Genomic DNA, 17,513 nt, shown 5'->3' on the forward strand with positions numbered 1-17,513 from the left:
TCAAGTATCTGCGTTAACCTCTATTCAGACTCCATGGGCTGCACAGATAATGTTTTTCGGGGTCCTGGAGTGAACAGTTTGATAGAGGTGACTAAGTTCCCCTTCAGACAGAAAGGAGGAAATCCTCAAAAGAAAGTTGAATGTGTGCTCAGAGAGCTGAGAATAGAGGAAAGGTCTGTTTTCTGACTGTAGCTGCAATATTTAAGAGACTGGAGCTATACAAAGAAAGAAACACTCCATCTGAATGCTGGGCCATTTTACATCTGCATCTGAATCACTGTGTCCGGTAATAACTTGACAAAAGCTACCATTCAGTATTTTAAAACATATTTAATCTCTGAACCTGGGAAGCAGATTCTGTCACTCACACATGTTTGGGTTCAACTACCTACGATACAAAGGTGGGATGATTTTTTTTTACCTTTTACATTGCCAGGCTAGCTGAGAGCCATATTTCTGCTACATTTTTCACATAGATTACACACTGCAAACAGCTACAAAGCAGTAAATTGAGGTGCTTACTATACAAAATACCATGTGTAAAACAAGAACAAAATTTGTATTAAAATATAGATCTTAGACCCTTCTCAGACACTGAGAACATAAATAGGAATCAATAGAAGTTATTTACAATGCTAGACACAGTACTTTACTGCATATTTCTATTTACATTCTTATTCTGTAAATTGCTGCTAAATATGTGTGCACGGGTTAAATCATACAGTTCAACATATATTTAAATATTTCCATAGATCTCTTGAATTAGATAGAATAATGAATATGTTTTATAGTCAAAACCTTAATTTGTTCTACACCCCCGTATGTTGGATAATGTTTTCAACCTAGTTTCTTCCTTCTTCCCACCTCCCTCTCAGCCCCCAAATTCATTCAATTTAGATTTAAATGTTTTGAGTCAAATTCAATTTTGACTTGCCTCTTTATAACCCTGGTGCTATTAAGAGAGCTGTACAAGTGTAAACAGTAAGTGGTATTAATTCCTAACTGGCATATAGTAATTGCACTTTAGCTGAGACCTATACTAGAGATTTTAATTTTCCTCTTGAATTCCTGAGGGTTTTAAATAATCAAATGATGTTTCACAAATGCTTAAAACACTAGGAATAAATATGCTACACTGAAATGAGGGTCAGGCATTTTCTGAATGAATGATTTCCCATACTCTCAAGAGAATCAACTCCCCCATGCTACCTAAGCCTTCTGTTAACACACTACTTACTCCCCGTAGCACTCTGTTTCAGACTCCCACTACAAGCAAGAAGTTCCCTCCTGCCCTCCCCCTCTCTCCCAGCCCTGAAAACAGTAGTTTGCTACTTTTCCAAGCCCCCTTCAAAAAATAGTAGTGCTTTCTATCATTGTGTAGTTTACAAACCACAGAGCAGGACTCACTACTTCCCACTGTCAGAGAGGTGAGTAGTAGTGTTATGCCCTCCTTTTTGTAGCTGAAGCACTGAAGTAAAAACATATATTTTTCAGAAGTCCATACTGTCTTGGATTTTCCTCTCTTTATTTGAAGAGCTGGATGCCCTGGCCCTTGTAACTTCACATCCAATATTTGAGGGTGCTTTTAAAAATACTGAGTTTAAATGACCTGTCTCAGGTTGCAATACAAATCTGTGGCAGAACCAGGACTGGACTTCTGACCCTACTTCATTGCTTTACTGTAGGGCCATCTTTCTTTTAAATAGCCTGAGCTTCCTCAGCTTTAGAATCCTCCCTTTGGTTCTGCTAAGGACTAAAGATTGGCTGTCCTCTCCATCCCTGGGCACTACCCAATCTTCTTCAGCCAGAAGCCTCTCTGTCTCCACATTGCTGCCTTTGGATGGAGCCAAGGGAGAGATCTTTGTTCACAACTAAGGAGCAAACAGCTCAAGATGGGCAGGTAGGAGAAGATGGTGTGTTGGTGATGATGGGAGTAAAGATAGCCCAAGGCTCACTTTGACCATCCTTTGAATTCAAGACTTCTGTATGCACAGCTAAGTCATATAGGTGCAAGGTAGAGCTGCCTGTGCATTCAGTGACCAGCTTGGGCTGCTAATAGGCTCCCAGAGCCAAAGTGGCAGGCAGTTATCTGTGCGGCCTGTGGTGCATCAGCCACGCCCCCTACAATGAGAATGGGAGTATAGGACCCTGTTTGCCACCAAAAGTCCCTGGAGAACTCTCCCTGCATTGTGAAAAACTCCCTAAGATCCCCAGAATCCGAAATAGGCATGCCTCAAAGTGGCCACCTCATACTGAAAGTTGGCTGTCATAGTAGCAGGTGGTATTGGCTTCCAAGGTGATGCAGTATCCTATTAGTCACATAAACAATTAGGAAACTATATAAAGCATTACTTTTTTTACTGAGTTCATCAGTTGTACCACGGCATCTAACTTTGGGGGGCTGGAATTCGACCAACTCGATAATTTAAGTATATCTGGGAAAACTCTTTGTGATAAGAAGATATTTAAACTATTTAAGCAGGAAAGTGGTTGTAGAACTACATAACAACCTAACTAAAACCACTACCCAGACCGAAAGTAGTAGTGAACTGCAGACCTTGTGCTGGTGGACTTTTTTTTTTTACACCACATCTGTGCTTGCTTCGTCATTCTGCCATCTGCTGTAACAAAATACAGGCAAAGCATTTCAGAAAACAACCCTTCCATACTTAAAAACAGCTATAACCCAGTGTGGTTTTCTTTGCTTCTCACAAGCTGTAGGGCCTATCTTCTTCCCTCTGCCTTCCACTGCCATGAACATGATGAATTACATACGTGTATGGGAGTGTGGAGAACACAGAATCCCACTGATTTTTGCCACATTGTTCCTATTAAATTAAATGGATGGTTTTGCATTTTCCTTGCCATAAAAGTGCTTTTGCTGAAAGGTCAAGAATAGCAGGTCATTATTATCTTTAAGTTTTTAATTTTGGAATGCCAAATTGAGCTTGTTTCCTGTTTGGTATTGTCTGCAGATATATAATGTATATCCGAGTGAAAGACTCGGATTGTTAAAGCACTGAAATAACAGCATATTAGCTGAGTAGTTTTGAACACACCCCCTATACAGTCCAGTCAAAGTTTCTTCCTGGTGCAGCAGCACAAATCTCTTGGTAGCAGTAAACTGGCTACACAGACTTCATTCCTGAACACATGTTCAAAGGTGATAAAATAAATGCAGATGGTTTCCCAAAACCTCAGTGGAGTATTTTTTACAATTACTAAATAGACTGTAAAAACACACACACACACACACACACACACGAAAAAACATAGTTTGACACCAACAGGCAAAGACAGAGTAGTGTCCAATGATTTTTGCAAAAGAAATCTTTGTATTTTTAGCATTATAACATGTTGGAGAAACAATAGTAACAGTATAGATAAGCTGCTAAGTTTTTAAAAGCTCAAATTTACCAAGTATTGTTGGGTTCATATTTAATTTAGTACAAAGAAGATTAGCAGAAAACTTTGGACCTCTTTGTACTATTACTGATATCTACAAAAATGTCTTCCTGAGTTCCAAGAAAGCACGATTAGGCCTTTACAAATAGTTATATTTTTCTGTACATACTTGATAAGAAACACACAGTATCTTATATGCAGGATGTAAGGGAACTGATGCATTCAATAACCCTGAAGTACTGTTGAGACTTGTAGCTTGTCTTCACTTAAGGCCTGATCCAATTTCCATTGAAGTCAATGAGAATTTTTTCTTTGACTTCACTGGGAGTTGGATATGATCCTAAGGGTAACGCTTCTTTTTCTTGTTATGCTAAGGTGGGAAAGAAGCAGCTGATCTAATAACCCCCAAAACATGGTGCATGATGTTTTCTTTCCTTTTATTTAATACATTTCAGATGCTGAGTATTGCATTTGCACTACAACTTCCTTTCTTTGGTTACTTGTACAGCTCTTCATACATTGGTAATACTAGTTTTTACTACCTGATTATATCCTTCTATCCGTAGATCTATCCTTCTATAAATATGAGTGGATTTTACCCTTTTTAGTTGCAGTACACCCAAAAAGTTAATGGTTGTCTTAGGCCTTTTCAAGCAATCAGTAGTAGCAAAGGAACTCAATAAGCATCAGTTCTTCATTTTAGCCTAGCCATAGCTGTTGATATTCTCTCAATATTGAAGTACAAAAACTGCCGCCTGGGGAAACTACATGCTAGTACTGGCTGAAAATTTTCTTTGAAAACTTCCATTTTTGTTGAAAAATTGGGCTTTGGACTAAATAAAAATGCTTGAAAATATGTGCCTTCCTTGAAAAAAAATTGTGGAAAACAAAACTGAAAAAAAATGAAAAGAATTTTCCATTGCAAATTTTAACAAGAAATAAAATTGCTTGCCTTCTGTTGAAATTTTCTAAAGAAGTAGAAGGGAGGAGAAATACTAACTGAGCTGCTCACTGTATAAACCACATCTGATGCTTTAATGATGGCCATGGTAAGGAGCTACTAAGTTAAGTACTGCTTGAGGTTAAGAAGTGAGTTTAGGGTTTGCTCCTGCAAGGTGCGGAATACTTCCTGCAAAATGAGTACCCTGACCCCCCATTTACTTCAATGGGAATTGAGAGTTTTTATGTCTTTTGAGATCAGGCATGTAATAGGAACTATATATATATAATATATATAAATGTTGGCAGGCTGTGTGCACTGTCTTCCTTGTTTAGGTCTACCAATGTGATGTGATGCAATTTGAATGCTTGCCCTCCTGAGTAATCTAGTTCAGTTCTAAAGTAGCTGTTTGATGTGAAATGCTGCAAAGGTTTAGAGGAGACAACACAGTTAACTTCCTCTGGTGACCCGTTGAGAGTCTGACACTTATTCTAAAGCAGTGAAAGATGGGAGGTGCAATGATGTCATCAGGGTTCAAATTACGCTCGGACTCTTGCAGGGGTCTGCGGTGGTAGTAGCTGGAAGCCGGAAGGAGCTGCCGCCGCCACCCCCACCTGAGCTGCTTAGAAAGGCATAGGGTGGGCTGGGGGCTCTCGTCTTTTATGAGGGGCTTATGGAGGGCTCTCATCTCTTGTGTGTGTGGGGGGGCTCTTGTCTCTTATGCGGGGTGGGGCTCAGCCTGTAATTTGAACCCTAGCTGTCATGCCATCTTCTGTTTGGGTGTTGTGGCTCTGGCTTTGATTTAGGGTAGTGATTAGCTTTAAGAAGAAAGCTGTAACTTAAGAATTTTGGCTATAACTTGTGGCAGTTCTGATTCCTATCAAACTGGGGGCAGTTTCTGACTCTGGTTATGCAAGAATATATAACCAGATAAAGGAGAACTTTGATCTTACTCCCACTGATATCCATAAACCTCCCCCCACAAAAAAGCCTTCCATAGCTTTAATGGGCAATGAGTCCAGCATAATGTGGCTAACAAAGGAAAGCCTGTGTCTTCAGTTGGTGTAAATTCTGTAGTTCTACTTTCGTTAACAAAGCTGCTCCATTTTATGCTCACTGAAGTTCCTGCCCAACACATATATATATGTAGCATCTACATAATGATATAAAAAACAGATTTGTGCTCACAATTTAGAAATGTCTGCATGAGGTATGTAACAGTTGCCTATGTGACACTATTATAGTTTTGATGGTTGATTACTTGACAACCTGCTTATTAATTGCACACAGCACAGTCAAGGCGCATGAGCCCCAGATAAATGGCAGCTTCGTCAAGCAGTTTTCCAGATATCTTTCTCCACAAACAACTGGCAGCAGGTAGCTGAACTGCATTACACCTTTGAAGGAAGGTGCCACTTTGGTATATGTTCCAGGACTTTTGTTCTTTGCTAGAGCTCAGGGTTCCTTTCATGGCAGTAATTAGCTTTTTTCCTAATGAAAAAAACCCAGCTAAAAAGAATATAACAGAGCAGCAGCAGTTACTGGGTTATTGGACAGAAAGGGAAAGAGGAAGAAGCTGATCACAATAAATAGTATACTCTGAAGAAATCATCTTTTATGAATTATATTAATGATCTACTTAGATTGCTTCTTGGATTCAGTAAAGCTCTGTTACAAATATTTAAGATTTTTTCCCTATTATTTCTAGGAGAAATTGGCAGCATTAAAAACAGTTACAAAACAAATGTGCTTCAAAAAACTAAACAAAACTTGTTGGGTTCTTAGTAGTGGTTCTGGAACGCTAGCAGAGGAGGAACCCTCCCCCACCGTATTTACAATGACAAAACTGGCATAACATACAGAAAATGTATTTTATGGCTACTCATTGCCTGGAATGTTATTAGCTGTAGGCTATGCTGCATCATTTTTTGTTTTTGTTTTGGTGGCAAGGAGTTAGCACTTCTTTTAATTAAACATGGAAAATATAGAGCAGGGGAGATAAATGTGTACACAACTCTTGACATTCATCCAATTTTTAACAAGTTTACTAAATGACAGTCACTGGCTTGACAATACTGAATGCAAAATACTGATGTTACACAGATTTTACAGGAAGATTATGGTATGCTGCTGATAAGCAGTGTCACAAACATATTCTAATAAAACAGGAGATGCCAACAGCTCAGGCACACACCCTTTACTCATATTTATTGAGAAAGAAAGCTTATATACTGTAGGTTTGCTGAAGTTTAATAAATAAGGACAACTTATAATATATAAAACAATATAAACATTTTATATGCTACATGCATATCATATAATTTAAAGTAATAATTTATATAGCAAAGAGATGCAGACTTAAGTTCTTCCTATTTTTCTTGACAATGCACACACACAGGAAGTGTCTATCCTTATCCATCTCCAGCCTACGAGTTTATTGTTTTCTGACGTCAGTGCTCTTACGTACGTTTGGGATGTTTTGCACTGGGAGTTCCAGTGCTTATCGTCTATGCCACGGCAGCCATTTTTTACAGGTTTGGCCTCTTTACACCTTGTTTCGTAAAAGTATTGTTTGACAGGAGAATTGCCCGTTTTAATTTCTCCCAGCACAGTGACTTGATGTCCTCTAATATCGATAGCAGATGACTTGTCCGTGACCCATAAACTTTCACTGTCACATACAGAATATTCCCCTCGATGGCTCTTGTGTTCTGCATACCTTTTCCTCCGTGAGGTTCGGTTCACCACCACAGAACTTCCAATATAATCCTCCATGAGATACAAAGGCGGGGGTTCCAATGGGGTGTTATCACTCAAGAGGACCCTGGGAGAATTATAGCGTCTCTGTTGCCTTAACAATTCTGTATCCATTGAGATAACTGGCTGGAAGTCCGATTTCACATTTTCAGCTCCGTCCATATCCTGCTGAGCCTCTTCTTTCTGCACTGTGTTTTGATAGTTTTCCTTAATATCTACCATCTGCTTGGAGAGCTTGTTTTTCAAAATGTCTGCCTGAATGAGTTTAATAATGAGAGAATTTATTGAATCTTCTGGCAAACTCCTTTGATCCATGTTGGTAGACTGGATGCCACGAAGATAAGCAAGAAATATCACATAAAACAAGATGGACATCACCTTGTTCACCTGTAAGATCTGAAAAGAAACACAGTGTTAAACTGGAGCCACTGAAATTAGTATGTTGATTAGGTATGATCAACATGAGAGTTCTGATTTCTTTTTTTAACTAGTCTTACAGATGTTAGTCTGTGTATTTTTTCAAGATATTTCAAATATTTAATTACATTTTATGAAATATACTACTTCCCAATCCTTTGTTACCAGTGTCATCTAGTTTTTCTCTCTTTAAGCAGGAGTAGCTTTCATAGTTTTTAGTCCCACCCGGAGGACAAGCATGCCTGCAAGATCCTCTCTTGATAGAGACATTTCACTGTTGTCTGAAAAGCAGAGCCAGGGCAAGCAGAGTCAGGGTGATTTCCCCGCTAGAAGAGTTGCCTAATTCTGTGAAGTGAGTTGCACCGTGGAAGCTAGCAGGGAGAGAGAGGAACACTGGGTAAATTCCATTGACTATAATAAGTGTCACTGACTCTATGAGGACCGCTCAAGTTTGCCACTCTATAAAACAAGAGTAATAGGTAACAATTTGGACAAACCACCGAACAATGACTTGAAAAAATGAAAATTTTAAGAGACAGCTTTAAGGAGCCACTGTATAACTGCATTTCATAAGAACTGTTCTGAACACAGTGGGCCAGCTTCTGCTCCACTTATTGGGTGCCCAGTATTCCAACCTGCTCAAGTCCCTGAAAACCTGTTATGGCATCTACTTTTGTAATAACTACCATCCTACCTTTAAAACTGGTGTGGAGGAACCAGGAACCATCTGGATTAATTGTTTATCAGGGACTTGAGCAGCATAGGAGAGAATCATATTTAGGTGCTTAAGTCTACTAAAGCCTAGTAGGGTTGAAGATCTGGCTCAATATATACATCTCAGGGTGCAGGTCAGTACAGTATACTAAAATATTAATAGTGGTGTTTCAGTTGACAAAACTGTCCCTCTTTGTGCCCCAGTGACCTCTTATTTGGGAAAGTGTTCTCCAGAAACAGGGATGCAGTCAGGCAAAAGGGGTTTCTTATCCTCTGAATTTTGAAAAGCAGTCATTTAACCTGAAAAATGCAGTGTGAAATGTGAGTGAAAAAATGGGATGTTCTATTGTAGTTTATTTTACGTTTCTCTTCACTGTGGGCATGTCTACACGTGCACATGACTGTGAAGTTCTTATTGCACAGCCATTTGGTACTTGCTTTAGCACTGGTGGTACTGTGCAGTCCTGGTGCCACACCGGTCATTTCTGACCCTACTGTGCGGTAGCAACAAGCTGCTGCACAGTAACTCATTACGACTGCACAGTAGTGGCAATGTCACAGTTTGTGCCCGCCAATACTACATTGCTGTAGCAACAAGCTACATCGCTGTAGCATCTTGTGTAGATGCACCCAGTATGTATGACGTGGTACAAACCTGCCTTCAGGAGGAGTGGTAAGGATCCCTACACCCCAAGTCCATGAAAGCTAAGACACTTGTTAATATTTTTCCATGTGCAGAAAGTGTCAAGATTTAAAAAACTAGCATTTTATATGAGCATGTTTAAATGCATGCACTGCTCTATGTTTATAATTAGAGCAGTCTGGTAATTTTTGGATTACCGACAGACAGTACTCACATATTAACTGTGAGTATACCAAGGCATCAAAACTGAGGGGTGTAGGGGTTTGAATATGAGTTTTATGAAACTTTCACTGAAGAATAGTTGGGCCTGAGAAAAACAGGCTATGTCAGAAATATAGGGTATATGCATACAGGCAACATGACAGATTAGGGCATTTGTCTACAATGTGGGAGATGCCAATGAAGTTCATGGTCTATTATCAGTCACAGCACACACTTGAATCTGGGTTTCACAGACCATTGGCTATGCTAGGGTGAATATGCTGTATTCTTTTGGTTTTCCCAATGCAAATCTCTTCAGGAAGTAGTTTTAACAAATCACCATTTTCCATTTAAAAATGTTGCAAAATTCCCAGCCAATTTTAAATGAAACTCCCTTTAGCAACAGTGATTCTCTCTTTCATACTTTGGAACTGTAGCAAAATCAGTGCTGGCCTCTGTGGATGTGTGACCTGTCCTTTTATGGACAAGAAATGTGTTTTCTCCATTTTCAGTTTCTTACATCATGCGTTCACCTAAACCTAGACTGTGTGTTGCTTACAGCAAAGCTATGCTTTTTTGGTGTTTTCACTTGTCATAGAGTTGTTGTCTTTTGTCTAATGTAAACTACTTTTGATATAGATGGATCTCAAGGCCCAAAAATACTGTATAAAAAAAGGTCTGTGTAAAACAACATTTAGTCTCCTCTCACTTGGTCCTTAAACTTTAAAGCAGCAAACACATTTTTATAATACATGTTTCTCAGTGGGTTTACCATAGCACTCAGAGGGGCTAACAGTCTGGTGCCAGTAGAAAGGTCAACATGTTGGTGAATGAATGTTCCGTTCACAAGCCCCAAACATAATTCATGTCAGCACACAGTTGCATATAATAACTTGGCTGCGAGGTTTCAAAACTAAGAGGGCATTAACAAAATATACAGCTAGGAAGAAGGTACTGACATGTATGAAGCTGGAGTTCCTGCATAGTATAGATACAGACTTCGCAGTTTGTAGAAGGCAAGTAATCAGGACCTCATGAATACAGCTGTGTAAGCGAATGATGTTTTTCACTTTTGTGGTGGAACTGCCAAACTACAAAGAAGTGGGGAGGATATTTTATTTTAGGTCAAACACTACACTTTCTGGAACCCAAAATGAAAAGTTTAATTATGAGGTTTTGTGGTATTTTTTTAATCTGATTTGAAAATGTCATTTAAATAAATATGTTCATGAAATATTATTTGACATAAAAGTCTCAGCCAAACCTATTTCAGAAGAGTTTAAATGTTTTGTATTGAAAAATTTCAACTTTTTAACTGGGTTTGGTGCTAATTCATAAATATTGTGTCGACCCAAAACAGTATTTCTGGATGAATAAGCTATTCATGCAATTGTTTTTGCCCAGTCATAGTAGTTCTTATGGAGAACCCGACCTATAAGTTATGGTTGATTAGGTTACATATGAGATCTCACACCTCAGTGTCTGCTTGAGATGGTACTGCAGCTAGCAGACTTTTAAATCACTTGGAAGCTACAGCTGGATAATATGTCTACTAATATATGCTGGGTGATATTAGTCTTAATACAGCACATTAGATCTGACAGTTATATTAGTTTTTAGGCTTGGGCAAATTTTTTTGGTCAAACAGATTTTTTCACCTGTAACATGGTTTGGGGTCAACCAGAACGATTTGTGTCTTGGGAACAAACTTCTAAGTTTTGGCTAGAAACTGAAAAAGTCAGTCTGGAATAAATAGTTTGATTTTTAGGCAGTTTTAATAAGTGCACAGGAAATTTGAAAAACAAAGAGCTAAATTTGCAAGGGCTCTTCAGCATTTTCTTCAACACCAAATGTTGTTTCTTTTCTAATTCCTTGCAAATCCTGAAAATATCATTTCAAGGTTGATTTCACCTCCCCCAATTTTTCTCTCTCAATTATTTGAATAGCCTGTTGGCTGTCTTTTTATTTCTATGTGTGATCTATAAATTCTCAAAAGATTTCAGTGCAGTTCCTAGAATGGTACAGTTACCTACAATAGCATAAGCAGTACTTGAGAGAGGCATATTTGAGATATCTTTAAACATGTTGTACAATGGGCTACCCAAAAAAGCATTTTTTGGCTACCACAGGGCAAAGGAATAGGAAGCATGCTCCATAGTATGATAGTGGATAAAGTGCCACTTGAACTTTAAAGATGTGGCAAAACTGAATCTAGGATAAGAATGATGCAAGCTATCTGACTACCTTTATACATCTGGTGGTGTGGGAGAGATGAGGCTGGTACCTGTGTCCAGGTTTTACTTTGAGTTCTCAAGTCAGCTGTGATGCTTGGGTTAATTTAGTAAGTTATGTTTTTAAGCTACATTGGTTTATTAATGGACTTATGTGTAACTGTATTGCAAGTTTTTGCCACTTGTAATATACAGTAGTTGCACTTAAGTCCATTCGGAAAACCAGCTGGGTTTTTTTTTTTTTTTGGTCTATAGCAGATCATTAATTTGCACAAAAGACAATTGGGCTTGCCGGAGGTTTCTGACTTTTGTGAAACAATAAGTGAAAACAAACTTGATTGGAAGGCAAAGATGGTGCGTCACAAAATGAACTTTGCTTACTTCATTAAACTGTAGATGAGTTTTGATATATCTTAAGGTTTTATGTGGCTTCTCATCTCTGAAACATTCCCTCCATATAAAATTAATAGTGATAGTAAAGTCTCTAATGGATTCTGTAGAATCTTTGGCAATTCTGACTTTTCAGCTACAAAACTCTGCTTGCTTTGTTTGGTTGCCTGTGGTGTGGTGTTGTATATATTTAATTTTAATTGACTGTAATCATACTGTGATAATATTTCACAGTAAATAATTAAATGTCTTGTCTGTAGTAATGAAACCTAAGTAATATGAGACTTTGGTTTAGTATGTATTATCAAATCCTTCAGAGGAATCCAAATAGAAATAAGATGTTAAAAAAAGGCTGGTGATTTTGCATGCTTCATTTTTTTAAAACCAGTTTGGCTTCTGCAAAAAAGGTCTATTTGTTTCGTTGTTCTTCTAGGTGATCAACAGTTTGTTAAGGAAACTGGGTTCCTTTTAAAAGCACACTATTTTTCAAACTGGTCAGTAGCTGTTTCGCTGCTCTGGCTTTTTGCTCGGAAGGCAGTTTGTTTACTTCTCATAACTTGTCTGAGCAGGATTTCATAGACACGTAGATAGCAACAAGAATTTTATTAGTAACACAATATTCTGTGGATTCACTTGTTCTTATTCTGCCTTTGGTGAGAATAGGCTCACATCTGCTTTTTTTTTTTTTTTTTTACAGTTAAGGGCCAAGGATAACAGCCTGCAAAAGGAAATTCATAGACCAAGAAAAACACTAACAGTCTGGGTGCCTAACTGTAAAAATACTGCATGAAATACAAAATAGTCCAAACTGAATATGTAGTGACTTCCATTTGAGAAATTCACATATGTAGGTGGTGGTCCCGTTTCTCAAATACAGAAAATGAGATCCAAGGAGATAGAGGGGAAAGCTTTCCACAAAGCCCAGATGATTCAGGACCCTAATTTACATTGGGGTCCTTAATTCCTACACCCAGTGACCTACAGTGAGATCTGGACTCCTCAGTGTCTCACTGAAAATGGGACTTAAAGCAATCTAGTCACTTTGGCTAGTTTCGTCCTTAGTTGCTTAACCAATGGGGCAGGCCAAGTCAGCAACCTCCCTGGTGATAAAAATAAGGTTTTCTGAATCTGTCATTACTTGTCTATATGGTAACGCTGATGTTATTGATTATATTTTGTCATGTGCCACTTTGAGCTATATTCCAAACCTTTCACCGAATAGCAAAATATCTCTTGGGTACTAACAAGCTGACTCTTTGGTGTAACTTGATTTCAGTGCAGTTGTAGATCTTTGTTATGTTGGTTCATTTTAGACATCTCTGACTACAACAGCATGTGCAGCTACATCAGAGACTGGTCTTCATATATCACTATGTAGATAAATATGTGAACTCACATGCATCTGCCCATTTCCAAGAGAGGTCAAAGTACAATTCCTGAAATGCTTAGCTCACCATTTGGAACACTGGTCACTTCTCACACCTTCTGAAACATTAGTTCTGCGAGGTTTTGGCCCTATGTCTTCATCCCCTCCCTGACTTAGTTGGAGTTCAGGGTACTCTAGACCTCTCTGGGGGCACTCAACACTCCCTAGCATCCTTTAACAAATCCATGGAGATATTTAGTATTAATAATGTCCACTGAAGTATCAGCCATGCTAGTTGGTTCTCCAGGTCTGCAATCAAGTACAGAAATAAGAACATTTTCCTCAGCCACTAGGCTTCTTCCAACTTTTGACTTCTTTTTGGCCTGATACATAAAGTCTGATTCTGTCCAGAAGACTGCTGCATCATGATTCTCTGCTAACTGAGTTGCTGTATTTAGAGTGCTTGTAGTTAAGGCCTTGGTCCTGTTTAACCCTATTACTGGTTTGTTTAGAAGACCTTTGATAATGCAGGATCTCCATTCCTTAGTTTCCATGTCTTCAAAATGAGGATTCATACAGGATAATATAAGGCTTAATGCGTCCTTAGATGAAAGGACCTTGGATTTTGAAGTTCTTGGATGAGAAGTGTTTATGAATACAAAGTATTATAATGTTTTTTTCATTTTGACCTATTAATCACAAAAAAGTGTACTTAAAATGGTACTTTTTTTCCTTTTCTTAACACCTCTTTTCCTCTATTTTAGTTTCATTCCTTAAAGAAATGATTGTTGTTATGCCTGGAGGTGTGTATTGGTAATAGACACAGTCAGCCCTGGGTGTTATGCCGAGAAAGGAGATGTGGGCTTCAAAGGAAAGAGATTCCTCGCTGTGCAACCTGAAACATAACGAAATATATATAGCTATGCCTCTCTATTCCTCTACGAAGTGGGCATCTTTCTCACTATTCTTTAATATCATTTATGGTATTATTAACAAATAGGGCTGTTTGCAGCGGATGCATTTAAGATCCACATAAACACTACTTCGGTGTTTATGTGGATCTCATCTCATTAATATTTGAACAATTCAGAAGTATCTATAGAGGTTTATCTATACAACACCACTGTGAATCCCAAGTCCTTGTGTATGCTTCCTGAGCCTTTCTTTGTGTATTGCCTTATTCTCAAAGACTACTTTGAAACTTATTAGGGAGTTGAGTTGTCCAGAAAAGAGCAGCTTACTAATGTCACTGGCTCAGGAAGCGGAAGCAATACCACATAACCTAAGTGACCACATACATAGTACCCTAGTGAATTAGGCAGAATAAATACTTAAAGCAGTAGTTGTGGTGAATAAATTGCAAGCAACCCAGAAGCTGAAATATTTCCACATGTATTATTCATTGCATAATTTCGAACACTGTCCAAATTCATAAAAACCTAAGAATAAATCTAAGGCCTAGATCCGCAGCTGGGACAAGTCACTGTAGCTCCCTCAGAATTATGCTAACGTTATACCAGCAAAGGTTATATCTTTTACTTTTTCCAACCTCTCCTCTGCCCATAATTCTGCTTGCTTGGGCTTTTCTTTTCTTTTTCTTTGCTCAGAAACCATCTGCAGACTGCAAATGGTCAAGCATGTCGCATATATCATTTGCTGCAGGTAGTCTATGTAGCTCTAGCAAGAGACCTACTTTTATTTAATCGCTTTGTTATTGGTCCTTACAGTAGAAGAGCCAAACAGTGAATTAATTACATTTGCAGTCAATTTGGGAGGGGATGCAAACACCAGTGAGCAAAGAGAAATACAATTTCTGCTGGGGATTGGGAGCGGTTAGAAACATTGGCAGAAAATTACAAAACGAGAGTCAAGCTAGAAATTACAAGCAAGCATGCTTGGGGAATAATAATTCTAAACAAGGATATTTGAATGGGAAAAAGAACCTGAGAAGGCTGGAATTCCTAATCAGACCTAGGGGTGATCTAAAGTCTTGGAATACTAGGCAGAAATGTAGAAGTTAGCTGGAAACGGAAGACAGTGGCAAAGAAATCCTGTGTTTGTGGAGGTATTGTGCTACAGAGCAGAGATAGATGTTCCTTCTCCATGGAGGAATGTATGGCACCTGCAATGTTTTATAAAGTTCTGCTGACAAAAGAATGCTGTTATGATGGAGGGAAATTGAGGGGAGCACCAAAAATAAAGATGGGATTTGAGAGAGTGAATTTTGAGGGAAAGCGAAAGAAGTGAACCTGCATAATGTTGCTCTGTGATGACAGAGGGCATGAACTCGTGATAACCTAGTGCGATTAACTGGAAAGTGTAAGAATCAGTAGGAGAGAGAATTTTGTTTAGGATGATACAAAGGGATCAAAACAAGAAACATGCGAGTAAATATAGGAAACGAAACTTAAGCTGATTATCAAGAAACATTTCTGAGTGCTTCAGGATGTCCTTAAACCCAAAGCCACAAACAAGAAGCCTGGTTTCATGTTTCATTACAGTCTTGAAGCTCCATTTAAGTTTGAACAGCTTGTAGAAGTTCATTAACCTTTTAAGTAAACCTGGACCTACTTTGGCTCAACTAAGGCTGATGAATGGTTTTGTATTAAAGTCAGGCACTAGTTGTACTACCTCTTGTTTTCCTCTGAGATGTGCTTTGGGGATTGAATCTCTCCATAATTAAAGATGAGACTACTCTTTCATCTGAAGCTACAATCCCTCCCTCCACCTTGACGTTCCACATACACCCCAAGATTTTACTAACCACAAGGCCATCCTCTTGAAACTGCAGTGTAGAATCCTTTGGGAATTATGAGTCATAGAAAATCAGAACTGAGAGAGCCCTCAAAAGTTCATCTAGACCACTGGTGTCCAACCTTTTTGAATGTGGGGCTGGATCATAAACTTTTTATCACCCAGTGGGCCGGCAAGCCATATTCAAAGACTTCACAAGAAGCAGTATCACATCATGCCCCCTCCCCCCCCCGAAACGAAAGTACAGTGTTCACTTTTGTTTCCCATTGCAGCATCTTGGGCCTCAGAAAACAGCTTGGAGGGCTGAATGTTGGACAAGCCTGATCTAGACCAAACTCCTGCTCAAGGCAGGGTTATCTTTGTTAAAACCATCTAATCCAAGTGCTTGTGTAAAGAAACATAAAGGCAAAATGGAGAAATCAACACACATTTTCTTAAAGACCCAAATGACATTAGTCCAGAAGCTAATTTTTTAGAACCAATATGTTGCCTAATTCAGTAATTTTTTTTTTAAACTAGTTTTGAGGCAGTGGGAAATGGGGAGAAGATACAGAGAGACAGCTAAGCACACCTGAAGCAAATGAGAAAATGCTAAATGAAAGTTTGTTTCAAATTATCATTTTAAGATGAAGTTTGGGGGAGAGAATGTCTCTATGGCTCGTTGAACACTGGGTTTGCCATTGTGACAGGACATTGTGTAAGCTGCTTTGAGGTGGAAATTCCATTTCATTTAATCCAAAACTGCACCTATGTTTGCTTTGTGAACTCCCATGACTCATAGTTTCTTTACAGCTGTACTGTCCACAGAAATGCATGCTTGGTCATTTCGTGACTCAAAAAGGGGAAAACTGGCTTGTCTCTGTTCCTCAAATGTTTGTTGCATGCCTCCAAAAACCAAACAAAACAAAAATGCCATCATATTAGACCCCCCAGGTGCAAAGTTATATAGATGCAAAAACTGCTGAAGGTATAGCTCTTAATTACAAGATTTTCTTTCCTGACACAAGTACCAGAAAAGCCTCTAGTAGGGGCTCCTTTTGAATTCACCAGGCATCAGAAAACACTCTACAATAGGATAAAGGGGTGGGGAGAGGGCAAGGAAATGGCTGCAACTTCAAAAAATCTTCTGTGTACTAAAGCAGACATCAGCAACTTATGGCCCATGGGCCAGATTTCATCTGAAGAACCTTCATATTCATCCCACAGTCATGGGGATTTGACAGTACTGGGTGGCAGGAGGTTTCAGCTGCAGGTATTCTCCCCCTGCTGCCATGGGCATCAGCTGCCCACCTAGCTGTCCGTGACCCAGGGTGGGTCATTCCATCCTGCAGGCATAAAAGGTTGCCTACCACCGTATTAAGGTACATAGCTTAAAAGTATTCTATTAAATCAGGCCCATAAAGAGAAAATATATATTTACACACACACACACACACACACACACACACACACACACACACACACACACACACCATGCTGCAGCAGATAATTAAGATCTTCTATATACACATCCCACAGATGCATTAGCTTTTCTGAAATCAGCATTTAACCAGTTTAAATTTCTGTTTCCAAACCCTTAGAAAAATAAATTAGAACCTCCTGAACGTATTTATTTATGGTTATGTCTGAAAAACTAGGTTCAAATATTTTTGCTAGACCCAAGAGGAGATGTTCACCTGTTCCTTTCAATAGCAC

General features: G+C 38.8%; 1 protein-coding gene across 2 annotated transcripts in view; it reads right to left on the reverse strand.

Moving 5' to 3' along the window:
- Positions 1–310: 310 nt before the first annotated feature.
- NTF3 (neurotrophin 3) overlaps positions 311–17,513 on the reverse strand; it is a 71,334-nt gene continuing 54,131 nt past the window's right edge. For both annotated transcript variants that reach the window (XM_090043878.1, XM_090043879.1), the window contains one exon: positions 311–7,498. In XM_090043878.1, the coding sequence (XP_089900004.1) occupies positions 6,704–7,498 (795 nt within the window). In that variant the 3' untranslated portion in view covers positions 311–6,703. The remainder of the gene's footprint in view (positions 7,499–17,513) is intronic.

This window comes from Crocodylus siamensis, chromosome 4 (assembly GCF_052110815.1).
Source record: "Crocodylus siamensis isolate JL-2025a chromosome 4, ASM5211081v1, whole genome shotgun sequence".
Taxonomy (NCBI): domain Eukaryota; kingdom Metazoa; phylum Chordata; order Crocodylia; family Crocodylidae; genus Crocodylus; species Crocodylus siamensis.